Genomic DNA, 19,676 nt, shown 5'->3' on the forward strand with positions numbered 1-19,676 from the left:
CCATTATGTAGTTGTACAGTGGTGTCCAGGAAGTGTACCTGTTGTGTAGAGTGGTCCAGGCTTAGGTTGATAGTACACTTCCTGGACACCACTGTACAACTACATAATGGACGAATAAATACCACCTTATACCGGAAACCAACAGACCGATACTCATATCTACATGCCTCCAGCTACCACCCTAAACATACCACTCAGTCTATTGTCTACAGCCAAGCCTTACGTTACAACTGTATCTGCTCCAATGCTCTCGACCGAGACTCACACTTAAGAGATTTACAACAAGCATTTTTGGGACTACAGTACCCACCAAATGAAGTGAAGAAACAAATCAACAGGGCCAGACTAGTACCCAGAAACAGTCTACTCCAGGACAAACCTAAAGGAACTAACAACAGAACACCACTGGTTGTCACCTATAGCTCCCAGCTCAAACCCATCCAACGTATCATCAGTGAGCTACAGCCCATCCTGGAAAATGATACCTCTCTCTCAGAAGCCCTGGGTGGAAGACCTTTCCTTGCCTACAGACAGCCCCCCAACCTTAAACGACTTCTCACTCACAACCATGAATCAGCCAGCAGAGTCACCAGCACAGGTACCAGGCCCTGCAACAGACCCAGATGCCAGCTCTGCCCCTATATCTACCCAGGGAATACAATTACAGGACCCAATGGCATCAACTACACTGTCTCTGGCTCTTGCAGCTGCTCATCCTCCAATCTGATATATGCCCTCATGTGCCAACAATGTCCTTCTGCTCTGTACATTGGACAAACCAGCCAACCTCTACGCAAAAGAATAAATGGACACAAATCTGACATTAGAAATGGAAACGTCCAGAAACCAGTGGGAGAACACTTCAATCTACCAAGACATACCATCAAAGACTTAAAGGTCGCTGTAGTTCAACAGAAACCTTTCAAAAACAAAATCCAACGGGAGGCTGCTGAACTGGAATTCATACGCAAATTTGACTCTGTCAAGCTGGGACTGAATAGGGACTATGAATGGTTATCACATTATCACAGGTAACAGATTTCCTTTACAGAGGTGGGGTCTAGGGGAGCTCAGTGGCACCTGGCGTGGGCTTTCGGGAACCACAGATCTCTTTGTCAGATGCATCTGGCAGGGAGAGCTGTGGTTATCGAAGGCTCATACTGCATTGGAATTGGATGGTCTAGCTGTTTGGCTGCTACAAACTAACAGGGCAAACTCCTTTGAAGCCAACTGATACACACACTAAAAGGAGATGTTTACATATACTAGCAAAGGAATGTTTTGATTGCACCCTCCCCCTTCCCCCCCCCCCTAATTGCCTCTTCTCTCTCCTCCCCTTCTCTCCCTACTCTTCTGTATTTGACCAGTCTCTGTATCAGGCATCTGACGAAGAGAACTTGATTCTCGAAAGCTTATGCTACAATAAAATTGGTTAGTCTTAAAGGTGCTACTGGACTCTTTTTGATTTTGCTACCACAGACTAACACGGCTAACTCCTCTGCATCTATGACCATGGAAAGGGGCTTAATGGTTCTCTTCGCTCCCACCTGTTGGGATAATCCACCAGCCTACCACTTGACCATCAATCACATCATAACCTTCTCCGGGAACGGGAAGAAGGTTCCCGCCGCGCTCGGTTCGGCTAGGCAACACACGCATCTTGACGATAGATGACAACTACGTGCTTTTAAGCGTAGGCGGATCTGGGCTCTCTAGGAGGAGACGCGGTTCTTTCTCTGTGGTAACTTCCGTCTCCTTGGGCGTGTGTTAGTTGAGCCCACAGAACGAAGTTGCCGCCATCATGATGAACAGCGGAGGGATCGGGGTGCCGCTGGGGTTCCCCTTAACTCCTACGTCGGTTATTCAGGTCACTAATTTATCCTCAGCGGTCACTAGTGAACAGATGCGGACGCTCTTCGGTTTCCTAGGCGACATCGAGGAGCTACGACTCTACCCTCCGGAGTAAGTGAGGCCTGACCGGGCTCTGGGCCATAGAGAATAGCGGGAACGGGAAGGTGAAAAGCTGACCGGATGCCTTGTCTGCCATCATGCTTGTGGGTGTTAGTGGCATGCATTGCGCTGAATAGTCTTTATGAAAGAGTTGCCCGAAGTTAAGATGGCGGCCGTTGACGGTTTTTCTCACTCCCCCGTATACGCGCCCCTCCCCCATACCTTCAGCCAAATTCACTTCAATCGCAGCTCTTTGCCCCCCCCCCCTTTCCTGTGGGAGCTGTTGCTGGGAAATGCAGCCTAATGCTCCGTTTGGGGAAAAAACTGGCCGAGGTCACCTTAATTTCGGTCTTTTTTTTGGGTGTGAGAACCTTTTAGTTGCTTTTTGTACCTCCTTCCCGAGACTCGCGTCCATCTTTCTTCGCTCACGGCGCTGTTTTCCTGCTTGCTCCTTGAATTCCCCTTCATTATCACGTCCTCTGCCCCAACTCTACTTATGTTCTCCTGAAAGGCATTAAGACTGCTTTTTAATTTAACACCAGGCTGCAGCCCTTCGCACACTTACTTGGGAGTAAGACCTGTTTTAATTAATGAGATTTATCTCCAGTTAATTGTAATACAGCCTGAGAGAGGTAAAATCAAGACAGAAACTGGAGCTTTCCCCTCATCTGCATTTTAAAATACTTAAGTGGTGAAAATTTAAAAGGGCCATGTATGAATGGAGTCACTCTGTCGTTACATCTCTTAGAGACGTAGTTAATAACTGAAGTCCTTTTTTAAGATACAGGCCTTTATATATTCATCAGTTAAGTGTCCTTAAATGTGGGTGTAGGAAATTTCCCTTCTGTTTTTTTGTTTTCCTTCTAATACCTTATTTTTTTAAAATAAATTTTTTATAAAATTGAATTAGGAGTGTAATGTTCATTTAATAAAGCTACCATTTTAAGATATTGTTTAAACCATTTAAGATATTGTTTAAACTTTAACAAACTTGCAATTTATATGCTTACATTTCGTTGTAATGTTATAATTACAATAATTAATATGCTAACATGCTTCAGCATCACTCCTATGTACAAGCTATTAATAGTAAGGCTGATATTTGGAAAACACATGTTCCACAAGCATTGATGCTCCTGGAATGCACAGATGACCCTTTGCGAGTTTTCCATGAGTTGGAAAATATTTTAAACCAACAAATCCTTATTGTACACTCCTAATCTGAACTGAACACTAACAGCTGCTAAGTCTGACAGGCATCCAAAGTAGTTTTATAATATGTTTTGAATTTTATGTCATACTGCATCCATGTGTTTACTCATGTATATTAAATACATCAGCTGGTCAGTAGGAATTTAAGATCTAGTAAAGTCTAACCTAAACATATCTCCTTTAATACATGTAAAGAGCAAACATTTTAAGCAGTTGTAACAATTGTCACATACTTTGTACAGTATTTTAGACTGATGTTCCTTTTACACTCTGATAAACTAGCTCAAAAGATTTTGATTGCATGCTGTCAAAACCTGCTGAGTCTGGAGATTTAAAATAGAAAAGATCTTAATAAGATACTTCCACTGGTGGGTCACAGGCTTCATCGTTCTGTTAAATTGGAGTAGGAAATCAATTCCAATTTGATCTTATTTCTTGTAATAGTAATAGACTCCCATAGATCTTAATCTGGAATTACAATATGTGTTTACTTTCAGTTGTACTTTTCTGAGTAAATATGCATGTAAATATGGGTTAAGCCATTGCTACCTCAGGTAGAATATTTTCTAGGAAGATGCTTAACTGCAAAACTGGCTACTTCAATTTAATTCATTAAAAAGTGTAATCCTGTTTTTTTCCTTCATAAAAGATCAAAGTACCTTCCAATCCAATTAAAAACCATAGTTCTGACCAGCTGATATTAATACCATAGACAGCCAAATTCTTGAACAAAATACAAGCTAGCTTCACAATAATTTAAAACACTGTGAAACATTATTTTTAAGGATTCTGCTGTGCACTGTTTCCTAAAATCAACAAAGTAGAGTACTTTCTTGACATTTTCTAGAAGTCTTTCCCAAAGCACTGGAACTGCCATGATAGAGGTCAGAGATTGAGACATGGTTGTTCTTGTAGATTAGCAAGTGGGAGGTGATTAAAGACCTTTCTGAGATGAGTACTGTTTCCTCATGGTACTATATGGGGAAACACAGTCTTAGAGTATGTAGTCCCAGCTTGTGAAAAGCTTTAAAGATAAGAATAAGCACCTTGAACTGAACTCAGATTTACTGTAGTGTGGATCATCAACTAGTCTGCCATCAGAGCCATCTCAGTCCCATAGCTTGGCCTAAAACTAAGACTGAAAAGAATCCAAAGTACGAGAATTTTCCAAGAAGGCCTGGGGTTGGTCAGGTACTGCTCTCTCAACCACTTTGCTGAGAAAGGGTAGATTAGATAGAGACTAGGTGATAATTGGCTACATCCTTTTTGACTAAGGATGGCTTTTTAAGTTGTGGCCGGGTGATCAACTTTTTAAGAGTCTCTGGGAAGATGCCTTGAATTAGTGATTGATTTATGATAGACATCAAGGCCTCCTTTATATGGTCTTTACAAGTTTTTTGTAGCTCGAATGGGCAAGGAAGGATCCAGAGTACAAGCAGTGGCCTTCACAGATCCTAGAATTTGGTCAATATCCACCCTATGACTGGGTCAAAATGAGCTCTGTAGCATGCTCTGTCAGATACGGCACAAGTTTTTCACCAACATCTTTACAGATGGTTTCCAGTTCTCTTTTGGTCACTTAGCTCTGTGGTGAACCACAGGGCTGGTTTCTGCTGCAAGGGAGGGAAGGGTTGGTGAGAAGCAATCTTGTTCATAGCTTCATGGAGCTTCAGATTTCATGCTTTCACTGCAGCCTCATAGTGCCTGAGTTTGGAATTACAAAATCCCCCAGGGCATTTGGAATCCGGAGGGTTCTATGAACCTTTGTGAGCAGACCATTTAGTTGAGCCTTCCATCTTGTGGGAGACCAAGGCCATATTTACTTCACCAGATAATGGTCAGTCCATGGTTCTGGCCAAATTTCCAACTCATAACTCGATTTTTAAAATTTGGGTTATTGTAAGTATTTATAGTTTTATCTCAATTTGTTTATTAATTAACAAAACATATGTATGTTCTCTCACATAATTACTAAGGCTAATCACCTGAAAAACATTAATTACATCTTTGAAATTGTCATGCTTGCCTAATACTGTGTTAGCAATGGCATCTGTTCAATGTTGTTAATTTTATGAAACAAGAAATCTTTAAAAATAGCAAAATGTTATTCAGGGAGAAAAAGGCACTGGAAATTTTTTCCTATCTGCTTCCCTGTGGTTCCTTGATCACAGCCTCCAGTCCCAAGACAGAGATGGCAGTTTCTGGAGGCTTATTTAAAGCCATCTAAAGCTGGTTGTCATCAGCATATTGATGACATCCTGACCAAACATTTGAATTATCTCATACAGTGGTTTTATATAAATATTAGAAGCATGGGAAATAGAACAGATCTCTGTGGCATCCAGCAGGTTAAAATTGCAAACAATGGACTTAAACACTACAACAATTGCCCTCTGAACTTGACTTGATAGAAAAGTTTTTATTTTATTCCCTACTTTATTCTTCAAGTGCTTCAAATACCAGAGAAGAATTACCCTTATTAGTAAAACAAAGATTGTCCATCAAGGCAACCAAGGCTGTAGTTATCTCATAGGATGGCCTGAAACCAGATTAAAAGTGATTGAGAAATTAATATTACAGCAATAATATTGTTTCTGTTACTAGGCTGAAGGCATTTGACCAGTTCTTGGTACGTGATAGAAAGGGCCATCAAGTCATAATTGACATATAGTGATCCCTAGTGGGATTTTCAAGGCAAGAGACTAACAGAGGTGGTTTGCCATTGTCTGCCCCTCCAACCCTGGCCTTTGTTGGAGGTTTCCCATCCAATTCCTAACAAAAGCCAGCTCTGCTTAGCTTAGCTCTGACAAGAGCAGGCTTGCCTGGGTACCCAAATCAGGGTAGCCAGTTCTTAAGCAGGACAAAAAGTATTACTGGGGGGTGGGGGGGGTAGAATTTCCTAGGTCCACAGGGAAATCTTTAAATATACCCTTAATAATCTGTAGTGTGATTACACATTTGTAAGTCGTAATTGCGTAATTACTTAGTGTTTGCTATCTTCCAGCATCCAATTAATATACATGTTAGATGAACTTAGCTGGATGTAGTACAGCCGAAAGCAGTCAGATGGGAACTAATTCCCTTTTGTCACTGCAATCATTCTAGTTTTTGTGCAAGATGGAATATTTGATAACTGTCTAATATAAAATCTTTGCCACACATAAGGAACACTTCCAAAATACGAGAATTCTTTCTAGTTCATGTCTGGATTAGTTAGTAGTTTAAGTGCTTTGCTTGCCTGTCAGACAGGGTCAGCTGAGTGAGAGTTTAGGCATGGATAACTGGGTGCAGTCCTTAGCCACCAGTATTCTGAAGCTTACTGCCCCTAAGGTGAAGAGTCCCTTCAGTTACCATGGCTAGCAGCCATTGATACCTATCCTCCATGAATCTGTCTGATCCCTTTTAAAAACAGAAGGAAGAGGCCAATTTAAAGCATTCAACTAATATAATCAGAAGTAGTCCTCTAAACTATGCACCCAACTATGCACAGCCAAATATTATTAGTTGTATATTATCATTTTTAATACTCATTTTAAATATTAAATTACTCATTAAACTGTATTTACGCTTCTCCTGTTAGATCAGACTATTTAGTCTCACCTGTTTCCAAGAGTGTCTGAGGGCTGTAGAACCTTAAGTCATGACGGTGGTGACAAGGCCCTGTTAAACCCTAGCAATAAACCAGTACTCATAGCTACCGATGCCTTAAAGATAGAAACTAGAAATACCTGTTAGTAAAGCTGTCTTCATGCTATTTAAAGACCAGTTCAGATGTTATCATATTAACTGGAGAACACATGTATTGTAGGCCCTCAGTAGTGGCCATTCCATGCAGCTGTTGATGAAGAGAGCTGAAAAATCCATCTTCCAGCCCTTGGCTTGCCCATGTTTCTGTCAACAAAAGAGCCCACCTATCTCTGCACATTTCATCCTTCCTGGCAGCGCTCGGTTTCTCCTTCTCAAAGGAAATAAGTAAATTCCAGCACTGTTTTTCTTTGTTTTCACTAGCAGGGGCTGTTTTTCTTGGCCCTCTCCTGCCCCAGCAACATAATCCCTTCTCCTGGTAGGAGTGCCTGGCAAGGGAGGACCAGAATGAAGATGTCTAATCGCCTGTATTAGCAGGCAAAACCAAAAGTTTTCATGGAGAAATTGGCTTTGTGACAATTTCCTCATTAACAGAATAGTTTGTAAATCAGTCCCAAGATAGTCTTACACATTTTGTGGAAGCAAGTTCCATGTAAATTACATGCATCCAAACATGTTCATTGGTGAGACTGAGCTTATCAGAAGAGAAAAAATTCTCTCTGTGCTATTCATAATTTTATAAAGTTCTGTAATATACTTATTTTTTTAAATTAAGAAGTCCTACTAGAACAAATGCTCCAGTCTAGGATGATTTCAGCTGCCTTTTTTTCTACTAGCTGTCAGTCTCTGAGAAACTTGTTTAGGTAGAATGACCGCCACTGCATGCCGAACTCAAAATATGACCTCAGTATAGACTAACTTGATTAGATTGTGGTATTTCCAGTCTGTTTAGCAATTATTCCTAACACAAAATTTCCATTTCCCCCCAGTGCCTCCTAGAGGTCTAAAGTTTCGATGAATATTTGGTTTCAGTATGGATCACATAGCCCTTAGTATATTGAATATTTTCTGCAATTCTGTTTCCTATTTACCTAGTTTGAGAAGTTCCTCTTGGAGCTCTTCACAGTCTGTTTGGATTTTCATCCACCTCAAGACATGGGTGTCTTCAAGGTCTAGACTCTTTATCACACACTGAGTCAGCGTAGCTTCAAATGTTGCTTGAGCAAAAGATAGCTGCTTTGTTAATTCAGCAGTTGGGAGTGCCTTTTGCTCCTAGAGTTCAAGTAGAAGAATCTGTGCAGACAAAAAGGGGTGAAGGAGACAGTTGGCAGTTTGAGATGCTGAAATACATGTGAAAATGAGTCTGTAGATTCAGCATTGAAGCAGAGGGCGGGGGGGGGGGAGGAATAGTAGTATCCCACTAGATAAATGTGTAGCTTTGATATTCCTCAAAGAATTCCACCATTTATAGTTCAAAGGGGTTTCTTAATAAATAATTGTCATAATTATGAACCTTTCTGCCACATATAAATGATGGTACAACAAGAATTTTTATGTTATCCCCACAACAATCACCCTGTGAGATGGGTGGGGCTGAGAGAGCTCTGGAAGAGTTGTGACTGACTCAAGATCACCCAGCTGGCTTCAAGTGGAGGAGTGGGGAATCAAAATTAGAACCTTTTTGGTCTGGCTGCTGTAGAAAGAATGTCTCTTCAACACTTACTGGATGTTGTGTGTGGGGGGAGATGGATTAAATTTCAGTATAGTCTATGTCCTTATTATGAAGTGGACAGTAGAAGCTAATGAAGATGCAATACTAGTTCAGATCTTAATTATGTTTAAGGGATTGGGATTGAGCTGTGGCAACCCAAATTCCAAAACCTGGATTTGGGGGCTTTCACTAGGACATAACCATGGTAAAGGCTACCTCCTGAATTTGGGGGAGGGTGCTCCCTTACCTACTGTTAGTGGCTGAGCTAGTGTTATTGCTGCACCAATCTAAAATAAACCTGGGCTACCTGGGAAAATATACACTCTCGTGTTGTGTTCTGTTTATTTGAGCTGGGCTGGAAAGTAAAACGATGACATCTAATTGGTTTTCTTTTATCTTGCAGCAACGCTCCGCTTGCTTTTTCCTCCAAAGTATGTTATATTAAGTTTCGGGAATCTTCGAGTGTTGGTGTGGCCCAGCATCTAACAAACACGGTTTTTATTGACAGAGCTCTGATAGTTGTTCCCTGTGCAGAAGGTTGGTATTTCGGACATTTTTCTGATTTCTTGGTCTCTGTACTGTCAGTTTGTTCCTTGTGTTTTCTAGCAACTGGAAAGAAGTTGCTATTATGTGTATTTTCTTTTTGGTAATTCAGTTCTCATTTAAAGGAGATGAAATGAAAGACCCTTTAAGAAAAAAGAGAGAAAAACCCTTCTTACTGGAATGTAAATTCGCTCAGTTTCTCTGTGGTCTAAATTGTACAGGCATTTTCTTTTTATAAAATACAATCTTTTGCAGGAATGAATATTTTTGTTTTTAAAACCTGCACATTGATATCTTAAAAATATGTGCTTGCCTTTCTTCCTAAAACATGGGCTTATTGTAAGATTGAAGAACGCAGATGGCATTAAGATAACCAAAGAGTCTTGTGACATCTTAAAGACTAACAGGTTTATTGTGCATAAGCTTTTGTGAGCTAGAGCTCATGTCAGCAGACACAAGCTAAGATGAGAACTATGTTTAAGAAACTGATTTGTGTATTCAGACTTATCTCTATGAGAATTAGAACACTACTTTCTTTCTTAAATTAAAAGCTGCAAGCTGTAGTAAGTAGCTTGGGATCAAGAATAGCTTTCTGGTCATAGAAATATTTTGCAAATAAGTTAATATAAGCAGTGGTATATTGTGTGCTGTATATGCACTACTGATGAAAACCATCTGTTTGAGACATTAGGAGGTTATCAGTTTTAATGGGACCACACCAGTTCAGGTGCCAATGAATGCATAGTAATATGTTGCAAAACATGTTGTTGCTGTGCGCCATATAACTTACATCAGATATTGAGAAAACAAATGATGCCTATAATATCTTTGGCTGCCTGTTTGCTTTCTTTAAAAGGTAGGAAAGAAATAGGTAGCAGAATCCCTTTACAGTGAGGCAAAGCTGTAGAGAGTGTTGAGAGGAAAGGACTCTGAAGCTATTTGGAGGGCAGGTGGAGATCTCAGGAGTGCTTTCCTTGTTCTATAAGTGCAGTGTTAACCATGTTCAGACAGATGTTGAAAGATTACTTTGGAAGTATTTCTGGTCCAAGAGTAATTGAAACTCGAACAGAAGGTAGCAAAAAGAGCAATGATAATCATTAGGTTGTCTTCTGAGCTTAGAATGTGCTGCAGCACCAATGGGGATAGTTATTAACCCTAGGATTGTTGTAGGTAGTCAGATTATGTTCTGAATGATAGGTAAGCACCTACAGATTCCTGATGCCAAAGTTAGAGTGTCCAGTATCAAGCTCTATTAACTCTAAAATAGATGGTATCCTTGCTGGATCTTTTCCTATTACAGAAAGGAAGAAAACATTTACTGAAATTTTAAGAGCTGAATTTAGAAATAAGCTGTTACTGAAAATCCTTAATCTGTATATACAAATGTAAGCATATGTGCAGTCTACTTTCTTAAATTAATAAGTACATAACCATAATAAACTGCCAAATTGCTAATTGAAGTGTATTATTATGGCAGATTGTTAACTTTTGGAACATAATTCTAAATGCCCTTAAAAGAGTGCTTTGATACCTCATTGTCTAATTGATTGCACTTGCATTTGTGGAGATCCATTTACATGGCTGTACATAGTCTGAAGGATATGTCTTCCTGTGGGCCTTAGTTCTTCCTTTCAAAAATCAGATTCATCACTCTACTGTTTATGGAAATTAATGCTTGCTAAAATACAAGGAACCAGAGCACTATCTAGAAGACATCTGTTTGGAAATTGGACTTCTGGCCCCATTGTTTATCTCACCACATAAAGACCACATCTCTTGCTAAAATAAAAGCAGTTCTGTGAAATGTCTGATATAGAACTAAAAATGTCTGAATTCAGATAATGTAAACAACATTTAATTTCCTGCCATGAATACAGAATGGTGCAGCCTTGTTTGTGCACACAATGTAGCATTTCTGTTTGTTGCTTTGAGCAATAAAAATGTGTTTTAGATGTAAGAGTGCATGTATTTCTAGGATAAGGCAGTTTATGGATGTTTAACTGCTCATAGTTACATGCCGCCCTGTATGAAAAGCAAAATTTTAACATTGATTGAAAGGCAGAATAGTGGTTTTAAAGCACTGCTAACTAATCAGTTTATACTTTTGCTTTTAGTTCTCACTGATGAATCTGGGTTTGTTTGCACTGATCCCAGTATGTTTTACTCAGTTACAGCAAAGAGATTTTATTTCATTATAGTTCTACAATTTCTGGCTCAGTAGCCATCTGTTAGGGTAACTGGAATATCTTTACCAATACCAGAATCAGATTTCTAAAGCCTGGAAACCTGACTTTCTAGGAATGTAGCCTCCATATACTGTCTAGACTTCAGAAATCTGGTTCTGGGATTGGAAAAGATATTCCAACCCTAACAGGCTATTGTAGAGCCAGCAGAACTATTGAAGGTAGATATACTTTATATCTGCTGAAGGAAGTTATACTTAGGATGAACGGAAGAATATTTCATAGCTTGCAGCAGGAGGTCAACAATGCTGTGTTTGTGCCAGGGGACTCTATTTAGACAAGTGGCTGATTACAAGTGACAGTGGACTTCACAGATGAATTCAGAATGCTTATGCTAGGTATCAACCACTTGTAATCCTCTGTTAAATCTGTCCCCTTCCTCCCATTCATGCAATCTGATATCCTACTTCTCAATTATCTTTTATCTTCTAACATACAGGGTGCTGAATAGTGTTTGGGTACTGCTCAAAATTCAAAAAAATGTTCACCGTGTGTCCCACCTGAGTCATGGCAACAACAGAGTCCCCAATATTAGTGGTGTTAGGGTCCAATGTCTCCATCCAGGATCAGGTAACATATTCCAGGGGCTCACTTCATGGGTCAGGCAACAAGGTTCCAAGACTCAACAACAAGCAAGTCAGGCAACTGGTTCCAAGACTCAACAAGCAAGATGGGCAACTGGTAGAGTCAACAAAACTGCAGACAAATTGATCCCATGCTGGTTTCAGCCTCAGCATAGCCTTATATAGGGAGTTTCCTCTACAGGTGATGTTGGGGCCCATGTTAGGCTCATTTCCACAAGGTATCAGCTCCTATTTACATGAGTAGTGGGGCCCAGATCTCTTCTGACATTTCCTCAGCAGGGGATGGGCAGGCCTTGGACTGCCAAGTGCGCACTTCTGCACCTGGTCCAGGCGTCTGCCCTAGCACTTTGCCTTCTCTGCTCCTGGGGTCCTTCCAAGAGACTGGTTGGTCTGGTAGCGGGAGTGGTTGGGTCCAGGCTTGATCCTTCTTGTTTGAGGGTCCTGTTGGCACCGTGTCCCTTCAGGGGGGCCCTGAGGAACCTGCCTCATAAGAGCAGTCTGCCAGATCAAGGCTTGGGAGCAGATTGTCCTCCTCCTCTGATGGACTTATCTTCCCATGTGATACCATGACACAGTGGTGTCTGACCAAATCTGTATAATTAAAAAGTATTAATATGCAATATGGGCAAATGCAAACATAGATTAAAGGAAAAGGCAAACATTGAAATCACCAAGATCACCTCCTAGTACTATCAGTGTAAGTTCTCTTGAAAAATCACCGAGCTCGTACAGTGTCTTGAAAGACAATTAGGACTCTAAAGCATTCCAAAATAGAGGAACATCCTCATTATAGCTTCCCAATTATATGATTTTAGGGATTGTTACTAAGAGTATTCTGAATGGCTACGGTTGTGTGTTTGGGTTGAATAGTAATCAAATTTGTGAACTTGGTATATCAAGCCTGGCATGTTCCGTGGATTTCATTTGGAACAAACTGAAAACTCATCCAGACTGCAGGGGACAGAAGTAATGTGCCCAGTTATAGTTCCCCTTCCTAAGAATGGTTGGACTCTGTCCTACAAGCCAAGTATTGTGATATGTAGTATCGTTGTTGCCAAATTTTAGGATCCATACAGCAGACATGAAGATATGGGGGTGGGTGGTGGGTGGGAAGAGGTGAATTGCAAAGTTTTTAAAAAAGAAAAACTAACCCATCCATCAAGAATGATACTTAGCATTGTGTTGGTAGGGCTGCATTGGGCAGTAAAATTAGTGTTCAGTTTATGATATTTACATACACTCTTCCTCACTAGTCACATTACTAACCAACATTGTGATTTTAGATACAGCAAACCATCATTACATTGTCAAGATGTGGCCCTTTTTCCATTGTATATGTATTTGAGATTTCTCTGATTTTGGTCCAGTTTGAGAGAGGCTAAAAGTTGAAATGTATCAAAGATGCCACCTTAACCATCATTCTAAACTTTTATGTCCACATTTTCTGGTAGATGGATTTTGACTATTAATTTGGTTTTGTATGTTTTTTCTGTGTGATATTTGTGCATTATTAGATGACTAGACTGGCCAAGGCAGACCTGTTACACTTGCCTGAGTTAGGCATTGTTTGCCATGCCACTAAACCTGCCGCCAAGTGACAACTTCATGGGGGAAATGAGAGCGAAGTCTGGCCTGCAGAAGATGGACGCCTGTCTCTGTTTTTATTATTTTACTTTGTTTCTGTTTCTTTTTTTTAATTTTGTCCCTTTTTTGCTTTAATTCTTTCATTTCTATTTGTGAACTGGTTCTTCAGTTCTGTAAAAATGGTGTTCTGTTATAAGGGTTCATGATTCATTTTAAACTTGACTCTGTGAAACTGCTCATAGATGAGAATTCCCTCAGCCAAACATTCTTTATCAATCTGAACTAAGTACCACCTTGGAGCTGATTTAGTAATCCATCTGGATGCAATCCAAGCATGCGTACCTGGAAGTAAATTCCATTGAAATCACTTCCAAGTTGACCATGTTGGGATTAGGCTGCTTGGTGAGTGAAGTATTACATTTGGTTTTGTTGGCTCAAGCTATTGAAGCTGTTAGATATGTGGACTTTTTCTGGACTACACTTTCAAGAGTTCACTTCTTCTGAAATGTCTTTTGAAACTCCCTTGCTTGATTTTTCCCCCCTGGAACCTCTGATTCTTACAAGAAAAATCATAGACCGTATCTAATCAGTGCCATTCTCTAGAAAGACAGTGGGACCCTTCACATGCTCATTGAATGGTACAGGAACAATCTTGTGGGATGTTTTCTCATACAGCTGCAGTATTTAGTGAATATTGCAATGGTATGGGAGAGCACCACAGGGAAGAGGGTCCCTTTGTAACTGGATGATAATGTGCAGGTGGCCATTGTCATTTCAAGCTGTGTCTTTGACCAAAGTAGAAGATAATTATATTTATTTTAAATGTTCTAGTTTCTGAAATTTAAAAAATTGGAGAGCGTTCAGATCTCTTTAAACGGATTATGAAGTATTGACCAGTGTTTGTTTTGTATACTGTCTTCTCTTTACTGTAGCATTCTATGGGAAGATGGAACCCGCCATTTATTTGTCTCGTGAACCTTGAAATATGATTACGGCATACTTTCTTAGGTACAGCAGACACACAGAAGTGTTTTCGTTGTCAAGTTATCTACATAAACTACCCAAGAAAATATCAACAGTTCTTGTTGCATTTTTCAGCAGCAGTTATGAGAGACAGCACAAATTTATACTGTCACCTTTTTCATCGCATTCTTCTCTTTAAATAAAAATTTCACCTACTCTGAAACTTCTGGTAATTTTTATGTGAACACATGCAGAATAATATTGTTAGCTATAGATCTTCCTGATGATACTGATTTTTCTAGTGGAATGTTGTTCATTAAAGCTAAAGCCACTTTAAACTTTTTGGAGATATAAATCTGACCTCAAAAGGGGGGTAAGATACCTTCCCAAGAGTTTAAATTGAGAGAAATAAATGGTAACACTAAAAACTCATTATTAATATTAATATTAATAATGAATTGGATCAGTTGCTATTAATCAGTTTAAAATGACATGGTAGGAGTGAATACCGTGTGTGTGTTTGTGTGTGTGCTTCAAATCATTGTTTTTGAAAATCTCATTTAGTTATCCCCAGTGCTCTGTGTTTTGTAGATCAGGAGTCCAACCTCTATAAATGTCTGCTTTTTTTAGGGAATGGGTTCTTCTGAAATACATTTTTTATTTTGCTGGACTTGTATTTCATTTTGATCACCAGATTAGGAAAACTATTATATATATTTATATTAGATATATTTAAATAGAACAAAACAAAATTGCATCAGATTATTTAACTATAATATTTTTATTGCAGAGAAAAGGCAGTTTAGGAAATCTACTAGATTTTTTAAGATTATTTTTGTTAAACATTCTTGATTATCAAAAATAGACATTACATTAAAAAATCTGGTTTTAAAGATCAGTCATATTCAACCACCTTTTTTAGGTGGTTCGATTTTTTTCTTGTAAAGTATTCACCAATTCTTTTTCCTGCTCAGGAAAGATTCCTGCTCAGTTGACTAATCTATATAGTTTCCATAGCAACAGTAGTTTTTTTGTTTCAGATTAATATTTTATTTTGAGGACCTGAACAAAGCAAAGTCTTATTTCAGTCAGTGGCAAGTTTCACATTGACTTCACCCATTTTCAATTGCACTCAGTTGATTTTAAGAAATAACAACACTTACGTTCATGGACGCACTGGAAATCCTGAGACTCTGATCTATAGTTCATACTTGGGACATCAGCCATGGCTAAGCAAGGTGGGCCTGGTGTATTTTCAGCCCACATCAGTATCTGAATAGCTACTTCAGATTTAAAATGGTTTTGCTGCTGTGTTAACATTGTTTATTGTTAGACATTGTTCAACACTTGTTTTTTCTTCAGAAACCCTGTTAAGTTTGGGAGTTTGACAACCACAGCATAGGTTTTCAAAATACACATGAAAAAATTCATTTTTATGTGATACTATTTTTATCTTGTTTACTTACTTAAAATATATATAAGCCTACCAACAGAGACCCAAGGAGGGAGACAGACTAAAAAACCATAACAGTGATAAAATATATAAAATCTCATGCTATTAAAACTGCCAGCAGAAACCTTATAGATACTAAACATGACAGACTACAGAAGCTGGCATGAGATTCCAAAGGCTCTCTCATGCCTTACTGCCCTTGCAAAACTTCAAGAGCCTTGCTAATTTCTCTTGGAAGGTTCTGTGGGGCTGGAGTGGCTTCAGAGAGAGTCCACAAGTCAGCAGAAATTGAATACACAAATACACCATCACAGGGTTTGAGATAACCAACAGATGCTGCTATGCTAAGCGAACTTACTGCATGAGTTTATATTGTGAGAAATGGTTTTCTGATAAAATACTTTTAAAATTTATTCCACCAAAGCATAAGAGGGTGGAAGCAGGTAGGGTTTTTGTCCTTTGAAATCAATTTCTATTACATTTCTGTAGTTTGGAGATATCACAAGTAATAAGAGATTCTTTGAGCTCTGAACTGACTAGAATAATTATGGTTTGTCAAGTAACAGAAAGTGTTACTTCAAGCAAAGGCGACTTTTCATCAAAACACTTGCTATATGCAGTTAATAGTTTTCAGTTTTTCAGCTAATCCTTATAGATTTTGTGTTGATAAGAGTGCTTTACTCTTGAAATTTCTTAGTAAATCTGCTTAGGTATCCATTGTACACAAACACTTTGTAGCTCATCTTATGACAGGTTAGGGAAAACCTACATTGGTTATGCTCATTGTGACTCAATTACACATAACCAGGGCTAATGCTAAACATGGTTTCTTGGCCTTAACCCTGGTTATTATTCCAAACATACAGGGAAGCTTACTGTTCTCTGTCATGTATAGAGACGTCACTGAAACTTTTTTGTCAGCTTGCAAGTGGAGTGGTGGGTAAATTTCCTTACACCCATGGCTTGCTTGCTAGAGATACAATGCTCAACCATGATTATATCTGCGTTGGTCTAGTGTCATTTATCACTAAAATCCTCAGAACCTCCACTCTCCTGAAATTAAGGAAGCTGAAGTTACCTGCAGTGACTTTCTAAACAGTTGCATCCTTCAACGTCCATTGACTCCCATTGAATTTGGAAAGTGCAAGCCTGCTCAGGGTTGCACTGTTAACCTAAAAAGCAGCGTAGATATAAGTTTTCTTGCCCTTCCTGACTTCTTGTGCCAGTTTGACTGTTGCAGTCATTTGGTAACTTTTTTTCATCCAGCCACCTTTAGCAGAAGAAAAGGGCAGATTTTGGTCCGCACACTCCTATTCCTCCTTTTTTTTTTCCTTTTAACTGATTTGGTTATTTGCCATTTCTGGGGATTAAACTTTAAAAAATGTTCTTCTTTTCTGTATCTGATGTTCTGTGTGCTATTAGTGATGCAGCCAACACGAACGGTTGTCATGTGTAACACAACTTTCGATCACCGTGAAAACAACGTCCTGCGAAAGCGTCCATGCTTGATATCGTTTGGTTCATGAACATTAAGTTTCCAGTACAGGTGACCCATAGCTCAAAGTGTTAAATAATTGTCTGCATTGTTCAGTTTTTAAAGTAATAATCCGGTAATGAGATTGCTAGTTTTGCTCACTTGTTGTTCCTAGTCGAGCAGGGGAAAAGAAAAAACTTGAATTTTTTTTTCTTTGTAAGGCTCTGGTAGTTTGGTTTTTTTTCATTACTATATTTAATTTGAAGGGTAATGGTAAAAATAGAGGAAGTAACAACTGAGAGGTGTCTTGCTTTTGGTAATGCAGATGTTTGCTTCTTCAGGTAAAATTCCAGATGAAGCCAAAGCCCTGTCTCTCTTGGCTCCTGCCCCAACAATGACAAGCCTGATGCCGGGTGGAGGATTGCTTCCTATACCAACACAAAGTCATTTGAGTCAGGTGAATACAATTTAATATATAACATTGTCTTAAGATAAGCTGCCATTTTCATTTTATGCCCCGTCACAGTGATGTGCTAATCTTAAAGTAGTAGACTTTTCAGATTTGGAATATGACTAGCCAAACATTCTTCTGTTAGGATTTATCTCCTGTTTGCATAAGGCCTTTGTAGCAAGCTGAATAGTTTTTGAAAAGTTTAACCATTCAACAGTTCCTTCTAAAAATACTACTTTTAACTTTCCTAGCTGGTCATTTGTATCCATGTGGATACAAATCAGACATTCTGAAGCAAGGGCTAAGATTGAGACTTGGAAACTTTTGGGTCCTTCCTATGCTGTTGATCTCTCTACTTTTGAAATTCTCTGGATTGTTTATTAGTTCATAATGTAAAAAGACATTCTGTAAAACATTTTATCTGTTTTTCAGCTTGGTGTTTCTCTTAGCCCACTGGGAGCTATACCTGCAGCAGCATTGGACCATAATATTACAACCATTGGAGACATACCCCAGCCACCCATTATGGGCAATGTTGATCCTTCCAAAATTGATGAAATTAGAAGAACTGTGTATGTTGGAAACTTGAACTCTCAGGTAAATGTTTTTTGTTGTGATAGATAAATTGATGAAAAGTATGATTAATGTTTCATTATTCTGACAGTTGTGATCTTCAAAAAAACCAAAGAACATTTGATACTGATGCCATGTGCATTGGACTGTATGCAGCTTCACACTGTAGAAGCTGGGGGGAAAAGCTTTGTTCTCAACTTGTATAAAACAGGGTAGCTGTGCTGTATGTAACAGGCAGCCTGTAGGGCCAAACTACATATTACATATGCTGGGTGATCAGAGGGACTTGCAGAAAGATGCTGGCTTGGAGGTCAGTTCAGAAGCACCACGAGGGCCTAATTCATATAGATCCTGTGGCCTGGGGGCAGGGGTTCTGTCTCCCACCCCTGGCCATTTTTCTGACCTGAAACAGCTGTTGGGAAGTTATTTGTCTGGGGCGGGGAGGCTATACATGCAAACATTCAGTAAAACACATAATAAAGTAAGAGCTCTCCCCCACCCCCATGTTGTGGTCCCAGTATGAGTTGTCCCCCTGCAGCACTGCTGAATTGATTTCCCATGGAGGATGCGGTTTTGAGAAATGCAGGCCCTTGGGTACAGTGGAACTAGTGTTGCAGTTCTCTTGGCCAGTGAATCTGTGGGTTAGGCTAGAAGGGAATTACCTGACAAAGAGGGAACAGTGAAGAGGATGATTCAAAACAGCTATGCCAAAAACATGAGCCTTGGAGGAAGAGGAAAGAGAAATGGTCCTAGACGTATCTGTGCTTGTGAAGGTGGTATAGGTCTGAATGCTTTAAATGGTTTGTTTCCTGTACCTTCTTAATGTTCATCTAAAAAGAGAATTGCATATTGTCACAAGAGAGAAGACTGAGCTGATGCATTGTTTCTCTGACAGAAAATGCTGACGTTCTGTTAGATCTATGTAGTGTTTTTGTTCAGACTTTTTGAATTTAGTCACTAAAACTAGGCCCCCTACCCCCAAACCAGTCATCTGCCCCACAGGCAAATATGCAGAGATGAATGCATGCAGTTGTGTTTACCGCATGCTGAAGCCTATGGGCATCTACAGATTGGGGTAGAAATTTCACGCTGGTATTAGAAGCACTGTTGCTGCTTCCTTATGTCACATATGAACAAAGAGTGGCTCTTTCTGAATTCTTTTCTTCCTAAATAGCATGGTGTGATGGAAAAGTAGGCATGCTATCTCCCATTCCCAGTGTAATGTGGATAAATAAAGGCCCTCTGTTAGGAGGCATTCACTCCATTCGGGCTACACTGGTGGAGGAAGAACACATCAGAATCCTTATGCTATTCCTTTTAGTAATATTGCTTCCTTCTTCAAAATGCTTC

At 39.4% G+C, this 19,676-nt stretch overlaps 1 protein-coding gene across 3 annotated transcripts in view; it reads left to right on the plus strand.

The window, feature by feature from the left end:
* Nucleotides 1–1,776: 1,776 nt before the first annotated feature.
* SREK1 (splicing regulatory glutamic acid and lysine rich protein 1) overlaps nucleotides 1,777–19,676 on the plus strand; it is a 54,797-nt gene continuing 36,897 nt past the window's right edge. The window contains exons 1-4 of one of the 3 annotated variants that reach the window (XM_054986474.1): nucleotides 1,777–1,962; nucleotides 8,862–8,995; nucleotides 17,644–17,759; nucleotides 18,186–18,350. In XM_054986474.1, coding sequence (XP_054842449.1) covers nucleotides 1,802–1,962; nucleotides 8,862–8,995; nucleotides 17,644–17,759; nucleotides 18,186–18,350 — 576 coding nt within the window. In that variant the 5' untranslated portion in view covers nucleotides 1,777–1,801. Of the gene's footprint in view, nucleotides 1,963–8,861; nucleotides 8,996–10,412; nucleotides 17,375–17,643; nucleotides 17,760–18,185; nucleotides 18,351–19,676 lie in introns of those variants that run through there. The other 2 variants (XM_054986475.1, XM_054986476.1) reach the window with 2 other exon arrangements.

The sequence above is a fragment of the Eublepharis macularius genome, chromosome 8, assembly GCF_028583425.1.
Source record: "Eublepharis macularius isolate TG4126 chromosome 8, MPM_Emac_v1.0, whole genome shotgun sequence".
In the NCBI taxonomy this organism is placed as follows: Eukaryota; Metazoa; Chordata; class Lepidosauria; order Squamata; family Eublepharidae; genus Eublepharis; species Eublepharis macularius.